Source organism: Neopelma chrysocephalum, unplaced genomic scaffold (genome assembly GCF_003984885.1).
Source record: "Neopelma chrysocephalum unplaced genomic scaffold, ASM398488v2 Primary Assembly neopelma1_86, whole genome shotgun sequence".
Classification (NCBI taxonomy): Eukaryota; Metazoa; Chordata; class Aves; order Passeriformes; family Pipridae; genus Neopelma; species Neopelma chrysocephalum.
The window spans coordinates 2,629,170-2,651,740 of NW_020897748.1; the positions used below are offsets into that span (position 1 = coordinate 2,629,170).

Consider the following 22,571-nt stretch of genomic DNA (forward strand, 5'->3'; position numbering starts at 1 on the left):
CGACCCGCCGGGGCTGTGCCGCCGCGGCCCCGGGGCGGTCCGTGCCCCCTCGGGTGGAGCCCCGGCTAGGAAGGGCCCCGGAACTGTAGAACAGACACAAACGGCGCGAAAAAAACCTCAAACAGACCCGACACTTGGGTTCTCGTGAATGTTTCGGTATTAAATTCTGCAATGCACTGTATAAATGCTGAGGCAGTTTACAGACTTTCAAATGTTGTGACAGGAGCGTGTCCTGCCGGTGGAAGGATTGTTTCCAGACGCACCGGGGCCGCTGCCACGTGGGGGGACGCGAGGGCTCCACGGCAGAGGGTGGCCGGCCCTGCGCTGCCACCCTCAGTGCCACCCGCCGTGCCACCTTCACTGCCACCCTCAGTGCCAGCTTCACTGCCACCCTCAGTGCCACCTTCACTGCCACTCGCACTGCCACCGTCCTGCAAAAGGTCCAAATCCTCACATGACGGGTGTGGGCACTCAGTAGATGAGGAAGACTGTGGAAGAGATTAATATTGGAAATCGATGTTTAATGATTTAATTTAATGAAGGACAGGGAAGTGATCTGAAGTGCTTGCTGAGGAAAGGGAAGCTGTGGTGAGAACAAAGAGAAATGATTGTTAAACCAAACAGGAGCACCATGGTGACTCTGGTGCTCAGGCTACCACCATCTTCCAGAGGCCTAGCTCGAGGATGTGTGAACTGTCCTCCCACTGCACCCACATCTGCTGGCTGAGACCACACACACCAGAAAAGGACTGTCCAGTAGCGCTCAGCCACGTTCGCAAACACAGAGCTGAGCTAATGAGACCTAACTATAGAAATGCTGAAGGTTACTAAGCAGAGGTGACCAAATTTCTCAGCATGGAGCCACCCAAGGTCTCATCAGGCTGCTGTTCAGCCATGCAACTTGCTCCACGCTCCAGGACTGGAACAGGAAACACCAGATGCCGAGACATGCAAAACAGATTTAGAAATGGTTTGACGACGTTCAGGCAGTGCTGCCTCTCTGCTAATGAGCCCTGAGATAGTCTGTACAGGCTGGTGCATTTATCCAGAGAATCCATCCATGGATGGTGGAGAGTGTGAAATTGCACATGGTTATTCAGAAGACAGCAAGCATCTAGAAGCTCTCTCTTCATGCAGATATTTTATGTGTCATTGCCTGTGTCACTCTACAGAAACACAAAACTCCTTCAGATTCCCTTACCAAAACCATTTTAGCACTTCTATGAATCATGAGGAGGATTATGCCTGCCTGCTGCAGATCCACATAGCCCTGCCATTTGAGCAAATGGAGTAACTTGATGGCTGGAATTAAATTTGCAGCAAATGATGTGAAATGAAATGTTATTTGCAGGTTGTGAAAGTTAATGTAGTCTACTATAGGAAAACACTCACCTGCATTATCCTTTGTTATCTCTTCATTTCTCATCTTCCAGCTTGCTTTGGTCCTAGTCTCTCTCAGTAGCTCTTCCCATCCTAGAAATATTACATTTTTCTTTTCAGGAGCTCCAGGGGTCTGGCAGCGAGAGCACCAGGACTGTGGAATGGGAAGTCTCCCCGCTCCGCTTCTGCAGAAGCTCTTCTAGGGAAGTTCTTGCTCAGCCCTTGATAAAGTTGCAGAGTTGCTCTCAGCTCTGGGATCACCATCAGACACACTGAAAACTTGCAGGAACAAAACATGTTCAGTGCAGATTCACACTCCAGCAAATTTCAAATGAACTCTCTTTCCTTTCTAGTTCCATTGACTAAGTCAATTTCCATGCCATTTCCATTTCATGGAAATGGCAGCACAACTATGTAGGGATCTATACCAAGGGTATCTATACCAAAGGAAAAGTCTCTACTTCCCAGTATGTAGCGTTGACAAATTCTCAGACAAACTTCTGTTATAATTTTAATATGGAAAAACCTGTATGTCTTGCATGATTTTAATGAAAACTTAATATGAAATTTTGGTGAAACAACCAGACAAAAATCCAAGGTGTGCAAATTTCAGACAAACAATAGAAATTTGTAACAAGCACCTGAAAATAGGGTCTTGTGCGGAGTTTTGCAGCCTTAGCTGTGAGCTCTACTAGTACCATATAAATATGTTATTATATAAGGTGAAGGCTTAATTTGTTCCATCAGAAAGCACTTTCTTACGTAAATCTCTGAAAAACAGATATGGCTAAGTAACATTCTTTTCCTTCCTAAAGACTTTCATGTTTTTGTTAGATGATGGGAAAAGACAGAGAAAAGGAAGCACACTATTAATATACTTTACCTACAACCTAGTTGCTAGGCAAGTTATTCCAGAGGTTGGTTCTCAGAGTCATAATCTAAATACATTTGTTTCTGGCTCTGTTAAAGTCTTGACTAATCAGAGTGGGGAATGTGAGCACTCTCACTCATATCTAGCAAAGCACTTTTAAGTATGATTAAGTATTTTAAGCATGTGCTCAAATATATTGCTCATTAGGAATGCAACTACTTGGATGTGTAGGTACTTTTCTCACCTGGCACTGGAGATATTGTAAACATCTCAGTTAATGTAATAATAATGTACTGATCTTTCCCTGGCACTGCTTCAAACGATTATAGTTTAGCAATTTTTATTACGAGTTTAAGTGATTTAAAGCCTAGGTCATCTTCAGATGTCTTTGAACAAATATAGCAGAAGGGGGTTCAGCAGTGCTGGACAGCAGGTCCCTTCCAAGCTCTGCTTGCTCCTACTACCCTTGCAATGGATGTGGTGGAACAGGCTGTGTGCCATCCCCTCCATGCCCATGCTCCCTCCGACTAGCTTAAACCCATCCTAAGCAGAAACATTCACAGCTTGCCTGGGCTATGAGCTGAAGCACCATTTTTTCCTTCAAATTTTTGTGGGGACATCCCTCCAGCAAAGGCAAACAGCAATATGACCATGTTTACCTGCTGCCTGAACATGCTAGTGCCCCACATACTGATACACTAGGAAGGAGGGATCTGAAATGGTTGGCAGTTGTCAGGAGGAAGCCTTCCTCTGAGACACGAGGAGTATATCTGTGGCTTTAGTGCTTGGAGTCTGTATACAAGCAGTTGTACACTGCCTTGAGCTTTCTCCTCTTGGCACATCTAAAAGCTTTGTAACTGAGTTACACTGTTGGAACATTGTGCCAAAGTCTGACTTAATGTAATTTAAATATTACAGATTTTCCAATTACATAGTTTGATGTTGGCTGATTCAGTTGTAAGGCTCATAAAGTTCTTATTATTCTGCATTTAAAACACATTATTCATAATTTGTTGAAATTTAAGAGGACTAAATAGCCAGTAGATGGCACCAATAAATCCTGTTGTGAGGCTTAAAATTGAAAAGTGTAATTCTTGACTTTTTCTCAAATGCATTTTGGAAATGAAAGAAACTAGACTAAACAGTGTTATAATTTATACTTTTTACTTTACAGTAATAGTTAGGGAAAGCAATCAGTTTGTAAACAGAATGTTTTTCCGAAGTCAAAACTCTACCATTTAATTGAATACATTAACCCACGAGAAAGAACACACAGATGTGTTACAGTAATTTCCTAGGTATTTAGAAAATCCAGTCATTTATGAGTTAATTCCTTCTGAGTAATTCTCCAGTCTCATGCAGCTGTGTCAGCTTAAACCTTGTTTCTAACACATTTTTTCCATAAAGCCTTTAAACTGTAACCCACCCACCTCAATCCACTACAGCAATGAAGCCTGGAGAAGGAATCATATTGAGAAAGCCAGAATGTTGATGCAATGCCTTGTGCTAACGGCATTACTGGGTTCTTGGAACCCATGTAATCTTCTTCCCTGAACAAAGTATGACCTGTTTAGACTTTAGTCCTTCAAAATATTGTGGCTGTGTGGGTTGTGGCACCCACATATAAGATGTTGATTCTTTTATGCTAGAAGGATCTCATCTTTCATTTGTTTGTAAATGACAACACTGTGCCTTCACAGCATCACTTAATTAAAATGGTGATTATGTTAATAGTATTTCTTTCCCAACAGGTTACCTCACCTAGCCTTGGATATTAAGCACAATGTAAACTACAAAGGAAATACACTTGTAAAGGGTAAACTGTCCTAACAATGGTTAAGGATACTTCATTCTTCGTGGACTTTTAGCAGCTGCCTTCACTTCTGATAAATCTGCAGCCTATCTGCTTGGGTGAGAGTAACAGTAGCAGCAACAGCGAGTGTTCTTGACAGAGCCCCTCTTATCTCTTCATTTCTGTGGCTGGAGTGGTACTTACTTTAGGCAATGTCACAAAGGCTGGGGGAAAGGAAATCTGTGTTTTGTGGCATGAGTCATTTCCTATGGAAAACACTGGTACAAACCAAGCACTCTGTTAGAGTGGATAGACAAGGTGTATTTGATGCTGACAGCAAAACAGAAAGTCCTGGCTTGATGAGGTCTGCTGTAGCTTTGCTTTTTGCTCCCTCCAAAACATTGATGCATTAACTTAAGTTGAACTGTCCATGTCAATACTATGTGCAATTAGCAAAGCAGTATTGACTTCACACACATTTCAAATACTAGTTTTTTAAGTTGGTAATTCAAGATACTTATTGAAACATGAGGATTCTAGGGACACAAGAAAACAATAGTTTTGGAAGCTCAGGCACTAACTACTATGAGGTGGTTCATGTCAACCTGTTAAAGGCAGACTAACGAGCATTCACAGCACTGTTCTTGTGTATTAGTAATTACACCCATCCCATACCCAGCTAATGCATACTCCCTTCCCATCAAAACAATCCTGTGCTGTAGGGACTTCCCAAGTTCTGGGGAACTACATAAAAGAGTACCTTGTACCAAAAAACCCAGATCTGTCTGTAAGTACATCCTCCCAACACCTTCTCCTCATGGGATTTCTGGAGTGGCAGGTTCACTATTTGCTAAAATGAGAAGGAAGAAGTTCAGATAGGAAGCACAAATTTTTTGTTTTCTTTGCTTCACAATTTCTTTAATAGCATTTCTTTTAAAGCCCATGGAGTAAAGTTATTGTTAAGAGTGAGAAATGAATTACAAAGTGTCATGATTGCTGTATCCATTATCTTTACAAATAGAGCAAGTTGTTTTCTGTCTTTTTTTTTTTTGGTCACTGTAATAATGGTCATTGTAATAATGCTTTTTCTAAGCCTCTTCATGGGTGCTCCTGAGCTATTACAAATGGAAGCATCATGCAGAATACTAAATATGTTTTCAGCTGAGACATATAGTTTTGCCCAGGATCAATGCAGAATACAAAAATGAGTCACACTTTACATCTTACAGTAAATGTAACCACATAAGAACTCATTTCTCAGGTTAATAAAATCTGCTGCACTCCAGGACTTGTGTCAGCTCTACTGTTTTAAACTAAGGATTTGCAATATATGCTTCTGGAACCAGTTATACCATGTTCTTGGAGATAGTGCTGACCACTTCCAAATTATATGAACCTCATTTTCTTAGTCTTCTTCCGTGTCTTTTCATCCTTGCTGTTTAAGATCAACCATTATATCACCAGTCAATGTCTGGAAATGAAGCCTTTCCGTTCAGGAATTTGTAGTCAGATTATGGAGCCAATTGTGAGAGTGAAAGCATCTCAAGTACAAATTATGGCATAAAAATAAAATCATAGAATCATAGAATGGTTTGGGTTAGAAGGGGTCCTTGAAGACCATCTAGTTCCAACCCTTCTGCCATGGACAGGGACACCTTCCACTAGACCAGGTTGCTCAGACCCCCACCCAACCTGGACTTGAACGCCTCCAGGGATGGAGAATGTGGAATACTGTCAGACAAAAAAATTGAAACAGACAAAGCCAATAATGAATGAGAAAGGAAAAGTTTTAGGATGTGTCAATAGTAACCTCAGTAGGTCACAAACAGAAAAAATTGCTTCATTAGCAAGGGATTGAGTCTAAGCACAAAAATGCATTTTTTTGACTACATCTAGTTAACATTCAAATTTGTCTTCCCACCTGGCATAGCAGAGTTTCAATAATTCACAAATATCATCAACTATGACTGACAGATGATTTGAGACAAGAGAGGAGGAGGCAGAGAAGGGGCTAACCACCACTCCATTATGTATGTTTCCATGACTTTTGTACAAAGTGTCCTGGTTTCATGTTTGTGCCTTCATTTTCTTTCTTGGACTTTCTGCCATCTAACTGAATGTGTTCAACTTGAACAGGAAAGAGGAGGACAAAACACAAAAAGCAAAGCTTTAAATAGATAAGGAAGGCCAGAAGGCAAGGGGGAAGGGACAGAGGGACAGGATTATTCCAAACAGAGGGATAAGAAGCAGAGGAGAAAGGCCAGGAGGCTCTTTGATTCTCTGAGCAGGGTGGACAGGAGGCTGGGTAAGAGTTTATTTGCTGGTTCGGGATGGGAGGGATCTTACAAAGCATCCAAAATGGCAAAGCAAAGCAAATATGGGGCATATAAGCAACAACTAAAGGGAAGCCTTTGATGCTATGTGGGATTTATGCCTGTCTGTGACAGAAATCCTAACCCATCCTTCTCACAGCACCGGGTTTTGAAGGCCTGTGGTCTTCCTTTGCAAACTGGGAATTTAGCTGAGAAATATCCATAAAGCATTCCCTCTTACAAAGGGAAAGTGGAAAGCACTCATACCATCAGCTCCTGGATCCTGGAGAGCTTCCGTGAGATAAAAAGACACTTGGGGTTCATGGGAAACTTCTCTGGCTTTCCTTGCCAACAGAAGCCTAATCACCATTGTTTGTCTCTGTCCTCAGAGGACCCAAACTGTCCTTGAATGATAGAGATGTCTCCTTCCACAGAGACACTCATGTACATGGTGTGATGCCCTTGTCCTGTAACAGAACACAGCTCAGAGCCTCCCAGTAGCAGAGGACAACGACTTAGCAATGGCTAAGTGTTCATTATCAGGTTTGACTGTTTTGCAAGTCTGACTCAGGGCTTTCATTTTAGTACTTCACTGCTATAAGTTGCATTCTACCTCTGCTGGGCCTTCTGGGCACAAAAGACCACTGCGAGTCACCCTGTGCCACTAGCTGTCACCCCATGCACTGGTGATCCTTTACTCAAACTTTCAGGCAGTCTAAGAGCCATCTGAAAGGTTCAACTGGGAATATGCAGCAAGCACACATTCTCTTGGAACACTCTTTTTCATGGTTGTATATAGTGATAAGTTTGGAACAAGGCTATAAGTCTGGTCCAACATTTGCAGTGGTAACATGCTGTGGAACTGATAACTTTCATGGTGAAAAGTGAAGATAAGCAAAACTATCCCAAGCATAATAGTAGAGGCCATAGGTCTACTGGGCATCTAGATGGAGAGGCTGATCATGTCTGGGAGCTGTTTCAGACCTAAAGATACTGACAGCACTTAAGGGAGTAGGCCAACAAATCCATTCAAGTCTCTAAATAAGGGAACAGAGACATCCAGGGATGGCAAATGGCAACTCTGTTTACAGAGGTCAAAAAAAGAAGGAAATTCCATACCAAAGGTATTGTAATGCACCTCCTGGGACCTTTTTAAAATATTGGGAGAACAAAATGGATAGACTAGACAAGATAAAAATCAGTTTAACTCAACCAACTCGATTTCTGCTGGAAATGCAATTGGAATAATGTAACTAAGATTTGTCAGTCTGGCCCTTGGATTCATAAATCCTTCATAAATCCAATTGTACTGTCTCTTCTTTGTGCATCAAATGTCATAACAGCTCACATAAGTACCTAGGAACTTCACTCTTCACCACTCAAGCAGTTATTTGCTCCTGCACAAAGGGAATGAAAATAAATAACAGACAAATACAGTGTTTTGTTTCTATTCTCCTCTTTGCACTTGCATTATCCTAACACATGTGATTATATTTTGCACCAAATTAATTCAACTTCCTTTGAAAAACCCAAATGAAGGTGTTTAAGCAAGTGTTGTGGAGTAATTTATACTAAAACAGATACTAAATTTTAATAGAAGACAAAAAACAAGTTCTGTTATCATATCCAAAATTTTAATGTATTAATTGATTTACACAGATATAACAAGCATTAGGATTTAATCTAATGGACTGAGATAATTCCATAGTTCCATAATTCCATAATCCATATGTTTTCCTTGTTCCATTTTTCTCTGTGTGCCTTTTCTGGCAAGCTATAAAAGTTTCTGCATCTCTGCCAATTGCGATGTGTTTTTTCTTCAGCCACTAGCAAATACAAGGTTTCTGCTCTCCTGGGAGTAAAGTGAATGATTCAGCCAAGCTTTTGTTTGAGCTCTACAAGAACTGTGTTAGCGAAGCTGTTGAATGAAGGAACAAATTCTCAAATTCGGAAGAACCTAAAGTTGCTTTATATTCAGGAGCTCTAGCTGTGTCAGTTCAAGTGCTGGTTTTAAGCTGTTTCTGAATTTGAAAGCAATAAAAAGGGAAGAAAATTAAACCATTACTGGAGCTTTCTACTTTCATAGTAATTTGTGGTAAAGCGGCACCGTTTCTTCTGGATTATGGACTATTGTGGCAGAACAGCAGCAGCATAATACATGTTGACTTAATGAAGAAAGAGGCTGTTTTCACTTGTGAACACACAAAAGTAATTTTTTATATTGTATAAATTATATAAAATTAATTTTTATATTGCATAAACTACATAAACAAAAATACAAACACACTGACTTTTGCCCACAGTTAAGTCACCTTATATCACATTGCTCATAGAAAGGGATTAATGAGAATGTGCAACACACGCTCATTTAAAGTCTTTATGTTAACAAAGTAGACAACGTGCTATGCAATGGTCTTAGTAGAAGTGAAAATTAGTGTCACTTGAACCAAAACTAACCTTTGGTAGATGCAACTGAAATGGTTGGTTAATGGAGGAAGAAAGATGTCACACAAACCTATACCCACTGAGTTTTAAACTGCGATTTTAGATATATGGAAGAAAATCATAGAGTAGAAACAATTTATACTAAATTGCACTGGTGTGACTAAGCAAAGCTTGAACTTGTCTGTCATGTGAAGAAGGAAATCATTATTTCTTTTGACCTCAAAGACATCCATGCCAGCAGGGATGGAAGGTGCTACTAGTCTTCTAAGAGTCAGACAGGCAGTCTAAAAGCAGTGTCAAGATATATTTCATTGTACTACTCATGTCAAAAAAGTGGTCATCTGGGCTTGCTCAAGCAAATCTCCAACAGGTTTTTTGAAAAGACAGGAATATATCTAAGAATTCAGTAGCAGTGACTGTTCAAGTATGTGGGATAAACCCCATTTGAATTTGACGAGGAACGGTTCAAAGAACTGAGCAGATGTGAAAGAGGATATCCTGAGCTAATAAGAAAAGATTTACAAATGGAAAGGTCCATAAAGTGATGATAAATGTGGTGGATAAGAACCAGCAGCACCTCCTCTTGGAGAGCAGCCTTCCAGCTGCCTCAAAAGCACATAAAATAAAAGCCTTCAGTTATTAACACCTATGACAGTGGACTTGCAGGACACAATGTGCTTGAGACAATAGGAAAGATTTCTCTGTTGATCTGAGTGAATAATCACAAGTAACCAATTGCATTTGAGAAATTATCATTCCTTGATTTTGAATGATTGACACCCCACCTGACAGAGGGTGACTGACCATCTCTGAGGTAACTTCTCGTTGCTTTGCAATGTAACTCCTAGGCTTAAACCACCAGTGAAAGGTTCTCTGATATATGAAAAAGCCAAATTTTGAATCACTGCAGGATCTTCCATGGAGGACAGAGTTAGTGTGGATCACTTGCTTCCTTCATGAGATATGCTTAACTTGAAGGGCGTTGAGTCAGGGAAACAGTGCTGACATGGCTGGGAGAGAGAGCTGAGACAAAACTTTTCAGCAATTGTTGGTCACAGAAGTGCTTGGAGACATTTGAGAAATTATCTCCCTTTGCTTGCAACCTGACTTTGTATGCTGCTTATAAATAAACAGGACGAATTCAGAAGTATCTGGATCTGTCATCAAAATGTCCTCCTAAATCACATTAATGTGAATTGTGCACTTTGATTAAAAAGGGGTAACACATGGTCAGTTCTGGAAGGATTAAATTATTGATTTTCCCGGGCATACAATTAAAAGCATCTCAGACTTAAAAAATTTATAGGGGTGGAGATAAATGAAAAACTTTGCCTTTCATGTGAGGAGTATCATATGAACTCTCCTTAGTCCAAATTCTGTCCAGATCCAAGTTCAGTCATGGGCAGCTGGCAGCTATACTTCAGAAGGCATCAGCCCCATTGTAGCTTATCTTCAAAATGGTTCAACATCCCTTCTAGAGAAGGCAAGCTGCATCCACACTGCATAGCCATGGAGCTTGCTTGGTCTGTATCCAGCAGGCTTTCCACCAGCTCACCCCTGCCCTTTTCTGGTGTGCTGTGTATGGCACTTTCCTGCCCAAGTATGGCAAATGACCAGGATAATGGTGTTGCTGATGGGACCAAGATGTGCTAGGGCCATCTGGGATGATCAGGGTTGGATACCAAGTTCTTGTATGGAGGAGCATCTCCAACAGTTGATGGAGGTGGCTGGCAGAAGCCCATGGGAGAGGACAATGCTCTGAAACCTCATCACCCTTAAGACTGCTGATTTATTGCTATGGAAGTATGATCATGATGGAAGTTTTTGAAGACATAATCCAGATTGTTTCTCCTTAAGTGTACTGAGTGTGTTTGTAAGTTGGTGACTTACCAGTGATATTACCACAACTAGTAGATATGGAGTATTTTGCCTGTGTCTGTTTGTGTCTGAATGTGTGTCTTCTGCTGGGTTGTTCTAGTTGGAAAGTGACAGAGTAGGCTCTAAAGCAAGGGGGTGTGTGCAACTAGGTTGTGCTGATGAAACATTCATTAGGTGATCAGAGGGCTACAACTTTATAGTGGTTGAAGGAAAACAGGATTGTAGCAGGGTAAGAGTAGAGGACTTCAAGGTGTGAGTGCAGACGGATATTAAAGATGCCAGGACTGTAAGCACAAGTCACACATGGTCAGTTATCAGTCACTAGAGGAGAACAACCCTGTGGATTGGATTAAACCTGTTTTAGGGATAAAAAAAGTGAACAATGAGCCTCCAAAATAAGTAAAATATGCTATATATAGCAAATTCAGACAAATCATGGAATTGCAAACCAAGGAGGAAGGAGCAAATTAGCAGATGTGTTGGAAAACATAAAAACGCCAAGGGGCGTTCCGAGGCAGAGTTACAGGTGTGGCGTATGTTAATGATTTCCCCTCCCAATTTTCAGGAATTTGCTGACACAGCTAATGCATATCTAACACAACTAATGTATATGTAGCACAACTAATGCATATGTAACATTGTATCACATAAAAAGGGATGAACAAAGGCAATAGGTGTGCATGTTTGGCGAGATTACTCCCCATGAACCCGGCGCTGTAAATAAACATACCTGCTTCAATACTCTTCATGAGTTTTTGTTTCCGCAAGTCGTGTCCCAAGTGCACAGAGAAGCCAAGTAGGATGAGGACAGCCCCAGACAGTGGGGTGGGTGCTGAGCAGTGGGTCTCCTTCCTGGGAATAGGCTGTAATAACTGGACAATTTGGACCATCCGTATTAGTAAATTGCTGTATAACCAGACTGATAGTAATTACTTCATTGGACTATTAGCATTTTTATTAGACTAATAATAAATTCTTGGCTGTGCATATAACAACGTGTTTCTTTAGCCCCTGTACATTGTACTGACTGTCCTGGAGGTCTGGCATCTACACTTCGGTACAGCCACCGATACAGACAGCCCTTCCGAGAGCCCTGTGGCATTTTTGTGAACAGCCTGAGCCTGCAGTAAAGACACAAGGTAACAACTTCCTTTACCCAGACTGTAATTTTTGATGTAGTGGAGTACTTGTAAATTGAGCACAGTGCCCAGTGTAACTGAGGGGACAGCAGCTGGTATGTAGAAGGCCAGAAATGTGGAAAGAGTGGTGCATTGCAGTGAAAGGGGTAAACATGGTAGGTTCCAGGAGGGCTGAACCAGAGGCAGAACGAGGAATGTGTGCAGTATCGTTCTGCCTGGAGAAGGAGGAGGATGGAGACATAAAAGCTGGGGGTTTGGACTGCTGCTAGGCTGCCTAGGTGGTATTCCCCAGGAAGCTGGAAAGGAGGAGCTGATAAGAAATGGCTTTCACTGTGTGTGAGAACATCTTCCCCAGAGTACTTAAAGGATTGCTCTGCAGATCACAGAAGCTGTTTATAATATGATGCTGCTGCTTTACGAGATGTACCCTGGGGCATAATGCAAAGGCATCCATGTCCATGGTGTGCTGGGATGCTGGTGGGGTGGTACCTGTCTCCGGTCTCCATAGGGCAGAGGGCAGAGACATGACAAAAACGGTGCTGTCTGCAAAGAGCAGCTCCTGGGCCAGCCCGATTTTATCGTAGAGGGAACTGGTTGTTTTGTTCCTGTGTTCACCAGGAGTGAACAAGCACATGTGCCATGTGTGCAGAACAGACGGTCTGGGACTAGGATACAGGGGCAAATATTGGAGCTAAGGGATTCAGCAGCAGAGATTCACCCCATGATAAATATGCATTTGTAACATGAAATACCAGTGAGACCTTATTAGACAGAACTGAAAAATATATATCTATAGTGCAAGCATAAGAAGCTACTTTCTTACCATAGATGCAAGTAATTAATACATTGTAAGAAAAGACAGCAGGCAGACAGATAAACAACAATGATGACAGCAATTTCCTGGTGGAAAATGTGGCCCAGTATATATTCTGGAAGTTATTCTGTTGTATTTGTTAATTAATCTTCTAAATTGTCAAAAGATTGCCATGATATCAGGTGTGATCAAGGGACAGAAAATCCTTATTAGATGTGAAATCCCAGCTAGATTAGTAAACTACTGCATTCCAGGAGTAGGTGTAAAATGGTTGCCTCCAGAATGATTTTGAACATGTTAGTTCATCTGAAAGATGCTTTTGAATAATGAATATCATTTGCATAGAACATGATGTGTGTCCATTAATATTGAACTCCCTACATCCCAACAGTTCCCAGAGGTGATGATACTACTTGGGTGGAGTTGTGGCTGCTCAGTGAATTAATGAGAACTAACTTTGCTCCTGAGCTTGGCAGCTGTGATCATGAACTTTAGCTTCGCAGGGTCCATGTCTGAATTGGTAACATTATGCTCTCAATAATATAATAATGTATCTAATAATGTGCTGCAAAATTATGTCATATTAGTAGTCTGAATGAAGTGGAAAAACTGTTTGGGGGGGACTAATTTGAGGGCAAAGGAGATGCCACTGCACTGCAGAAGGTCTGTTTTAGAGACATGGACAAGCCACAGCACCCAACATTTTAGGTTCAAATCACCCTTCAGCCCTTTAGTCAAGCAAACTGAACATTAAGCCACTTACTATATGTGACCTGGAAAGTTCTATCTGCTTTGCATGAACAAGCCCAATAGTTTAATTTCCTGGTAAAATCAGATATAGATGACTATAAATATTTTCATGCCTTTTGTATTTGAGAGTCCTCATAGCTGATAAAGAATAGGCTGCTACTTAGATATGGTGCCTTTTCTTAAGCACTTTTTTGCTGTGAGCAAACTGTTCTTTCTGTCAATGCAAAGGCTAACGGAAACTAAATTAAAGCTGATTAATACGGACTATAATGCAAGAGTGTGCAGGCAAGGCTAATTAATACAACTGGAAGTATGGCTCAGTCCTGGCCTGTGACACCACTCCCTTTCTTTCTCTCTCAATCTTATTTTTTCCCTAAGCAAGTACCTACAGCAGCCAAAACTACTTGTTTTAAACAGTCTTGAAAGGAGAGATTTATAGCAACATCCCAATTTTTTGCACTCAGGACTTAAAATGATATTGAATCCTCTAGAAAGCAAAGAAAAGCTGTTGTATTATGCCTTCTTCCTTCTTGCTTATAAACATCCTTCTATCAGTAAGATTACAGTATTTCCTAGATTTTAGTGTTTGCTGAGTTCTTCTATGCAAGGAGCTGTTGCAAATAAACTTGGATTTTATTTCAAGTGGCATATGTCAACAAATGTCTTTTCTAGTGAACGAGCTAACTTTTTATCTTATATTAATGATCCAACTTTGCCATTAGTTTACTGATGGGCAGGAGAACAGCTTTTAGCTCTGGTTATTATGCATAGGCTACCAGAAAAAAAATCTGAAAATCAGACTGGAGGACTTGAAAACGTGAGGGTAATGACAGAATGAGATCTGGCATCTCTGCTTCTTAGACCACCACATCTTATTTATTGCTAGTACCTTTTTCACATGCTTCACTGAAACAATCTGGAAAGGAGGCACCTGGGAAGGCACCAGTGCAACAGGGGATGCTTGGCCTGAGGACTCTGAAGGTTTAGTTTTGAAACACTGCAGTGTATCAAGTTCTTCAAAATATTTGCCTCACTGTGAAATGAAAACCTACCTTGGACTCACTGTGTATACATTGTTGTAGCTCATGTAGCACCTCTCCCAGAGGCAGAGAGAAACCGAGTCCATTAAACCTAAGCTTTGGGAGCTTCACTTCCAAACAAGGCCCTTCCCCCACCCTGCCAGTCACTTCTTGCACCAACAAGGGTTCTGCTTCTAAGGCACAGTCTGACCCTGGAATCGTCCCATTTGCAGGGTTCCCATGGGCTCTTACATGCCTGACTGAGGGACTGTGGCTTCCTCATGTCCCCAGACCCTTTTTCTTTTGACACATCTGAAAGCCATTCCTTTGATACTATTCTTCCTTTTCCACAGGAAACAAACCAGTTCCTGTGTCAGCATCCTGGCCAGGAATCAAAGAAACAAGCTACTTGTCAGGCAACACCCGGGGCATAGGCAATTAGGATGGGGATGGTATTTCAGCAAGAGCCTTTCTGGCACTAAGGAAGAATATCATGTAAATTTACTGCAATTTTGGAAAAAATAAAAAGTGCTGTGTGTAAAAGTTATGAGTTTATTTCTATGGCACAGGTCAAACAACACTGTAGCTGCTTTTCTACCCCGTGCTTTCCGGTTCAGGCAGGAGTAAAGAACATTTTTTTACTTACGTATTCTATTTGCCTCATAGTTGCCTTATGATACCTTACTAGAGAAAATGTCTCAGATTCCCAGTGTCTTCCACTTTAGCTATGACAGCAACCACAAACTCTCAATCTATAATTACAGAGGTACAACTGCATTTTGACCTCACAAGCCCTCCTTGGCAAAAAAAATGATTTCTTATGGGGAATACATGTGTTTTACCTTCTTTGATATGACCACACAGTCCATGAGCCACAACATGAGGACATCAGACACAAATATTCTGATCCCCTGAGGAGGTGGGAACCATTCGTTATACCTTTGCAGTCTTTGATCTCAGGTCTGGAAGATAAATTAATCACAAACAAAGGAATGTGAAACGCGTGAAATAATAAACAGACACTTTAAAAATTTTCTTTATCTTCATTTTCAAGTTCAAGGTCAATCTTCAATAATTTGCAGCTAAAATGAGAGTACAAAAATGTTCCCATTAGTCTAGTTTGAATTTAGACATATTATTTGCAAATAAAACTAAGCCTGCTTTTTTCAAATACCATTTCTGTGCAAAAATTACATAACTCATTCTTTTCATAAGGCATGTAAAACAGATTTCAGTTCAAACATTAAAATATTTCACACTTGAGCATCGGAATTTAAAACAGAAATTAAAGGTTCTCAAAAAAATGTGTCTGAACTGCAGTAGTACACACTACAGACATTACAATGTACTCATGCAGAGATATGCACATATGAATATCTATGTATATGAACATACTAGGAAGATTGAAAATACCTGTTTTCTGTTTTTTATGCAATCTCAGTCATTTAACTAACAAGAATGAATGTTTAACCCAGTATTCATATATTGCTTGCACAATAATTATATTTTCCTATTTTTTCAGTACAAAATCATTTCAGTCACACAGTAAAATTTTGTGTCTTCCAGTCAATGTCCTACAGTAATGCTGAAAATCTGAAATACATTAAGGAAGCATAGGGGAGAAGTTGAAGGAATAATGCAAGATAAAATTGCACTGAGTCTTTGAGAAGATTAATTTGCCTAATGATGAATTGGTAACTGTTAATCCTTGCTCTTCTTTAGTCAATGGAAATGTTCACTTTCTTTTGAGTGATTCCATTTCTCACATAGTGAAAGAAGATGTATTTTACAGGTATACAAACATCAAAGGAAAATCCTATATATACATTGTGTAGGAATTATGGAAACATGGCAAAGTTCCTTTCTGTTTGAAAACTGAACTCAGGTAAATCCTAAAAACTCACCAGCTTTTGGCAAATCATTTCAGCAGAAAGCGTGTTGTTTCAGTGTACCTGTAGAAGTCCTCATGTGCAGCCAAGGGACTTCAAACAAATTATATGGCATAATGCCTTTGGGGAGAAAATTACATTTCAAAAATCCTGTCACATAAGAAGACAGAAATGCCCACAGGTCCTTTATCTGAAAGTCCATGTCCATGGTTATTTTATTTTATGTATTTGAGCCTTTTATTTTTGGAAGATATTTCATTTGCTACTCAAAGAACAGACCCTGTAAATAAAACTCTTCACTCCCAAGAAGGCCACCCAGAGTGAAAATGTCCAGATGATTCTTTGAGCTTGCCTCTTCCACTAAAACCAGCACAGGAACCTATTTTTAGGACTTCAAATTGTCTTAGGCAGTATAGATTAGATCCTGTCACCCCAATTACACAGATTGGTATATTATTTTACAAACAAATTGCTTGTTTCTACTGGTGGTTATCTCTAGTAGAAGGAAAGTAAACATAAATACACATTTCTAGAACCCACTCTTAGTTTTATTAAGGTCATTGGAAGCTTGCACATTAAGAACTAAAAAGCCACCTGGGAAATAATGTAATTTCAGTTACAGCCTAATGAATAAGAACATTAATGTATTACATGAGGAGAGTGTATAAAATCCCCTCTACCCTTTAATGCATCAGCATCATTATTCACTTTCTGTAGTTTTCCTGTATCATGTTGGTTTATTCTGCACTCTCTCTGCCAGTAAATCCTTTAAAAATATGCTATGGTCTGTAAAAGTCTTGCACTAACTCTGGATTTCAGTTTGCCTTTTTGTTGGAATAATTAATAAGCAATTCCAATTGCATAGACTTGTTGTACTATATGGAAAGTAATAAGTACTCACACACCTAGCAGCAAGCCATTAAAATGATCCTAATGTGGAATAAATTTTTTGGGGTTCAGTCCCAGAATTCTATTTATACCCATTTGCTCATGAAAAGGACTTCTTACCATTCATACATGGATTTTCTTCCCAATGCTATCTATCTGTTATGAGTAACTTTTAAAGAGTTCTTATAAATGGCCCTCTAAGGATACTCATATATATATATATATATATATATATATATATATATGTCTATGGGGAAGGCAAATAACTTTACCTCTTTTGTCTTATAAACATGCAAACTCACTGAGAATATATATTATTACTTCTATATTGAGAAGTAATATGTTGAATTAATTCCTGGACTTTACTATACTGAATGTTTATATTCCTTTTAGATGTATATTCATGATAATCGTGGAGTACTGTGATACAGGATGCTTACAATGCAATTAAACAACTTCTGAACAGCAAATTAATTATATCTTAAAATAAAGTTAATTTTTTGAGTTGACATTACAATATGGATTTAAGAATTATGGTTATTTTCATGTAATGTTAATGACAACCTTTTTCTAAGTCAGTCTGGGCCTCAACATAATTAAAGGGCCATATATAAAAACTAAGTAGCCATAGCTCTACTTGCCAGCTAAGACTAAGAACTTCAAGTAAGGCTAGTCAATATGAAAGTTACCGTTTTTAAGACCAAAATTATGTCAATACAGACAATAAATTAAAACTAGGTAATTGAAAGTTTAATATATAAAAAGGTTACTGTATGACTTGACTATATATAACCAATACATATAGTTGAAAACAGATTTAGTGGAAGTCACCTGTGTGTCACTTTCTGAGAAGTCTGGGTTTGAGTTTTTTGAAAGTGAGTGCTTTAAAAGAACTCTGTGGGTTTGAATGTGCACACTCAAAAATCTCTATGACTAAAAATGCAGATTCATTTGTTCATTTCCTGATTTTAATTGTGATGAGCTGTACCTCTTATCATCCATCCTGATCTTAATAGCAATGCAGAATAGGACATACCCAAGGGATAACACAGAAGTGAGTGAAAAACAAATGGCACGAATTTTGTTGTATGTCTGTGTAGTGCCACTGCTTTAGATAAATGACGTCTGAAGATCCTACAGTGTCTGCAGCTGGTTTCCACAAGACCTGCTTCTGAAGGCACTCAACAGCAGCTGCCTGCTGTATTCAACCTGGAACGTCTGGAGATCTTCACGTCTTCAGCGACAGATGACATTTAAAGTGCAGTGAAGCATTGTTAAATCCATTCTCACCTGCAATTTTCTTTGTTAATTGGCACAATTCTTTGTTTTCCTTCTGTCACTTTGTCTGATGCTTTTTGTAACATTAATGGTGACTTCTTTTGTGGACATTTTCTGTGTGTTCCATTTACTCTGTGAGAGATTTAAACAGTACAGTGAATTCCACACTGACAGCAGAGTCATTGGCGATTACCTCCTAACTTATGAAAATAGTTCTACTTAATAAACAGAATGCCTCCAGCATCCTTCACACAGAACTTGATGCAGAGCAACTTTCTCATTCAGCAGGGACACAAGTTTTTATAACTGCTATACAGGCTGTGGACGACAGTAGACTTTAGATCAACCCTCTTGACTATAATTATGATCTCTGCATGTGTGTACTCTAAAAGCAGAGCAAATAAATCTGGTTTCAGTCCAGAACTGAAAATTAGAGGTTCCTTTTGATATCACTGGGAGTTGTGCATCACTAGCCTGAGACAGAATTTTCTATAATTGATTTTACATTTCTTAAGTGAAAATACAGTTTTAAAGTAACATTTACTTCTGCCTGTGTATAAGACCCAAGCACAATATATATACCTTTCAGAGCTTCATCAGATAATTTCCAATATTCAAAAAAGTCAGTCTGTCTGAGGCATGCAAGTGCATCCCTAATTTAAATTTATTCTTCTCCATCTCCTTGTCTATCTGCTTATTGCCATCAGCAACACACTATATGCACAGTAAACTGGATAGGTCTAGCACTCAGAAAGTGCACTCAGAACTGGGCTGATAGAGACACAGGGGTGAGTTAGGTGGGTCTGATTATTGCATTTCCAGTAGTCTATGAAACTATTTGTCAGTGTAAGGAATGTCAGATAAATTAGGCATTGTTTACATGGCAGGAGTGCCAGCTAGAATAACGTCTCATAAACTTCCACTGACATGAGTTGAAGGTACATATATATTTGCAGAGCAACACTTGATTTGCTGCTGTATATTACTTCACATTTCTGCAGCCTAAATACACCTGCTCTTTTGCTGTCTACTCCCCCAGTGCTACTGTTCATGCAAGGACTCTCCAAAGACTACACATATAATGAAAATCAAAGCAGGTGCTGGATAAAACTCTTGCTTTTGGCGTGCCTGACCATTATTGTGGAAGATATCTACTGCGAAGAGGGGAAGTTTCGAATGTGGAAACAGCAATTACAGGATAACCTGACTGAGGCTGCAGAGGAAGAAAACATGTTGTGAACTGATCCGATACAACATTACTGACACAGAGACTGTTTGACTAAAAGAAGTTAATAATTGTTGTTAATATACATTCAAACCTGTTGTACCCCCATGTTTTTATTGAATTCCATAACATTCTCTCCCTCATGTTTATTCCTTATTTTCCTATTGGTCAAAATCTGCCACAGTGCAGAGTCCCCATGTTATGTAACTCCTCCCCTGGGTGTGCCTAATTGGATGTAACTCCTGTCAGTCCCATGCTCCTCCCTTCTTTCCAGAACCTTCTCTGCTCCTCCTATATAAATAGGGGAGCCATTTTGAATAAACAAACCTTCAACTCTGTTTGAGCCTGAAGGTTCTTATGTCCTTTCCTCACAAACTGTAACAATTATATTGCCTTCATTGGTGTAAGGACTCCTCTGATCATCATCATCATCTTTTACTTTCAAGTTGTTCAGACATTATCATCATGAGAGGATCCAAAGTTTACCAGATGCAGCCTATGTCAAACTCTTTCGACATACAAATTGTCACATAACCGAGGGGTAAAGCAGGAGGCTGCTTTAGAGCTTGATGCAGGAGAAAGTGAGAAACAGAGAGGTAATGCCATTTACCCCCTACTTGTTTGCAGGCTGATGGCACAACCCAAGTCTCTGAGAGCACTGTATGCTGCATTGCATTGTATTGTGGAGCATGTAGAGGTAAAAGAAAAATTGTAGTCAATGTGAATGTTCAGATAAATAAAATAGGCACATTTTGAATTGGGGGGCGGTAGTCACATTCTCATCTCTAGGCACCTAAACTTAAGGTGTTCCAATTGGAAACTTGCTCATCCTAGGCTTCCTTCAGTGGAGAAACAGAGATTCATGGCAGCAAACCAGAGCTGGAGCCTAAATTAGATACTACACTTTCTCTGAAGGATTATGTATTTCTATTTTGAGTACAAGAAGTTTAGACAACTTACCTTCCTTTCTTATGCATCTGCATTAGATGTGTAGAATAATGTAAATGCCTTACTTATCATCACAAATTTTCTTTGTACTGAGCTGCAACAATACAGATGTATGTTACTGAATGTACCTCAGCTAAAAAATGCAGGAGGAAATCTTTAAAGTCATAGGGCCTCAGAGCAGGAACCCACACCTCACTGGGGAGTCCCACAGTCAACACTCACATTGTTAATATGTTGTGGGAATTTGCCCGTACTTCCTACTAAATCCAATGCAGAGGTAATTTTCCAATCGCTTACAAAATTAGGCAAACCATTTTCTCCAGCAGTATGCAGGGTACACACTGTAATTCTCAATTGTAACCAAGTCTTTTTCAAATTGGATTAATAATTATGTAGTTCTGTTCAACCATATCCAACCTCACTGATTAATTTTTCTCTGTGGGCTAGTGGCTATGACAGCCGTTTGTGTTTTTCATTTGCAGAAAACTCATGGCTCTAGATATCAAGCTGCTGTGGAACATGTCCCTGCACATCTGGAGGTGCAGTATCTTGTGAAAAAATACAGCAGTATCCATGTCACCAGGGAATATCTTTGTACTACAGCAATACAGAGGTAATACAATGAAGGTATAAAATAAAAATATGTGTACTGATGTGTTGTGTGTTAGCAAATGGAAAGTGAAGTTCAATCCAAATTCCCTTTTTCATTTGCTCAGACCCTTTGGGTTTAATTTTGCCTCTCTCAATGATATGACTCCTGACATGGGACCACCTCATATGGGGAGGGTGTGACGGTTACACCACATGCTGTGCTGAGGCACTTTCTGTGGAAAAACATCAAAAGACAAAGCTCAGTGAGGAGGAGTGCCCATATTGGCAGTAATTCACCAAAAACAAACTGTGTGCATGCCTGAGGAGCAGGGACGCAGAGGGAACTTGTTTCACGCCTGAGAGAGGCATGAAACAAAGGATGGTGTAGAGGTGTTGGAGTCATGCTCTGTTTAAAACAATGCAGCTAATGAAAGCTAAACCAAAGGAATTACCTAAATGGTGACCAAAAGCTGAATTACGCATCATGAACTTCAAAATGCGTATTACTTTTCATTCCCTACATATGCTAATGATGTAAAAGCTGTACATGCTTTACATGTATGATTAAAGTCACTCAAACTCCACCTAATCATGAAATTACATCAACTGAAACTTTTTTTTCACCACCCTCAAAGAAAACAATACAGATATGACTTAAGAGGGGAGGGAGGTCAGAGGAGACTCTACCTTTGTATCCTGGGATGATCAACAGGTGGTACCCTCTACTCCCCCTTAGGGACACCCGTCAGGTAAGTTTTCCATGGTAATACTATTGGAGGTACTTTCTGATACCAGTGCATTTAGCAACAGCAATTTGTGGACCTTATTCTGTCACAACAAAATCAATAAATTGCACAATTTGTGAATCTGGAGTCTTATTGAATTCACCCAGACTTACAGTGCAACTTATGCCATTTGCGCATCTGGGATTGTGATTGTGACCACACTGTGCCTCTGGTACCTTACCACTTATAGTGCCAAATTGGTTACTCTAAAATATTATCTGTGAAGGTCTCATGGGGACTTGGACAGACAGATAATACTGACTAAGAAAGGGAAGGCCTGGCTGCCCCCAGGCCCACTACACCTGCGGACAATGCAGAAAGCAAAGGGGTCTCCCTTTCCTAAATTTTTAAGTGACAGAAAAATTGGTGTAGTCAGCAAGACTGCCATGGATAAACAGTTACAAAAGTATAAATGTGCTCCTTCCCAGGCAGACAAGGAATGGGCCCAAAAATTCTAGAAAGACAAGGCAATTATTTGTGCAGTATTGGGGACTCACTTATCACACAAGAGGAAATCAAAGAGTCCTTTCTTTCCCAAAAATTTCCTATACAGAATATGCTGCTTCA

General features: G+C 39.9%; 1 protein-coding gene across 2 annotated transcripts in view; it reads right to left on the minus strand.

Moving 5' to 3' along the window:
• Positions 1 to 8,015: 8,015 nt before the first annotated feature.
• The window catches only part of BAALC (BAALC, MAP3K1 and KLF4 binding), a 34,634-nt gene continuing 20,078 nt past the window's right edge, over positions 8,016 to 22,571 (minus strand). Inside the window, exons 3-4 of one of the 2 annotated variants that reach the window (XM_027692339.1) lie at positions 18,468 to 18,587; positions 8,016 to 11,033 (exon numbers count right to left, since the gene is read on the minus strand). In XM_027692339.1, coding sequence (XP_027548140.1) covers positions 18,483 to 18,587 — 105 coding nt within the window. In that variant the 3' untranslated portion in view covers positions 8,016 to 11,033; positions 18,468 to 18,482. Of the gene's footprint in view, positions 11,034 to 15,428; positions 18,588 to 22,571 lie in introns of those variants that run through there. The other variant, XM_027692338.1, reaches the window with a different exon arrangement.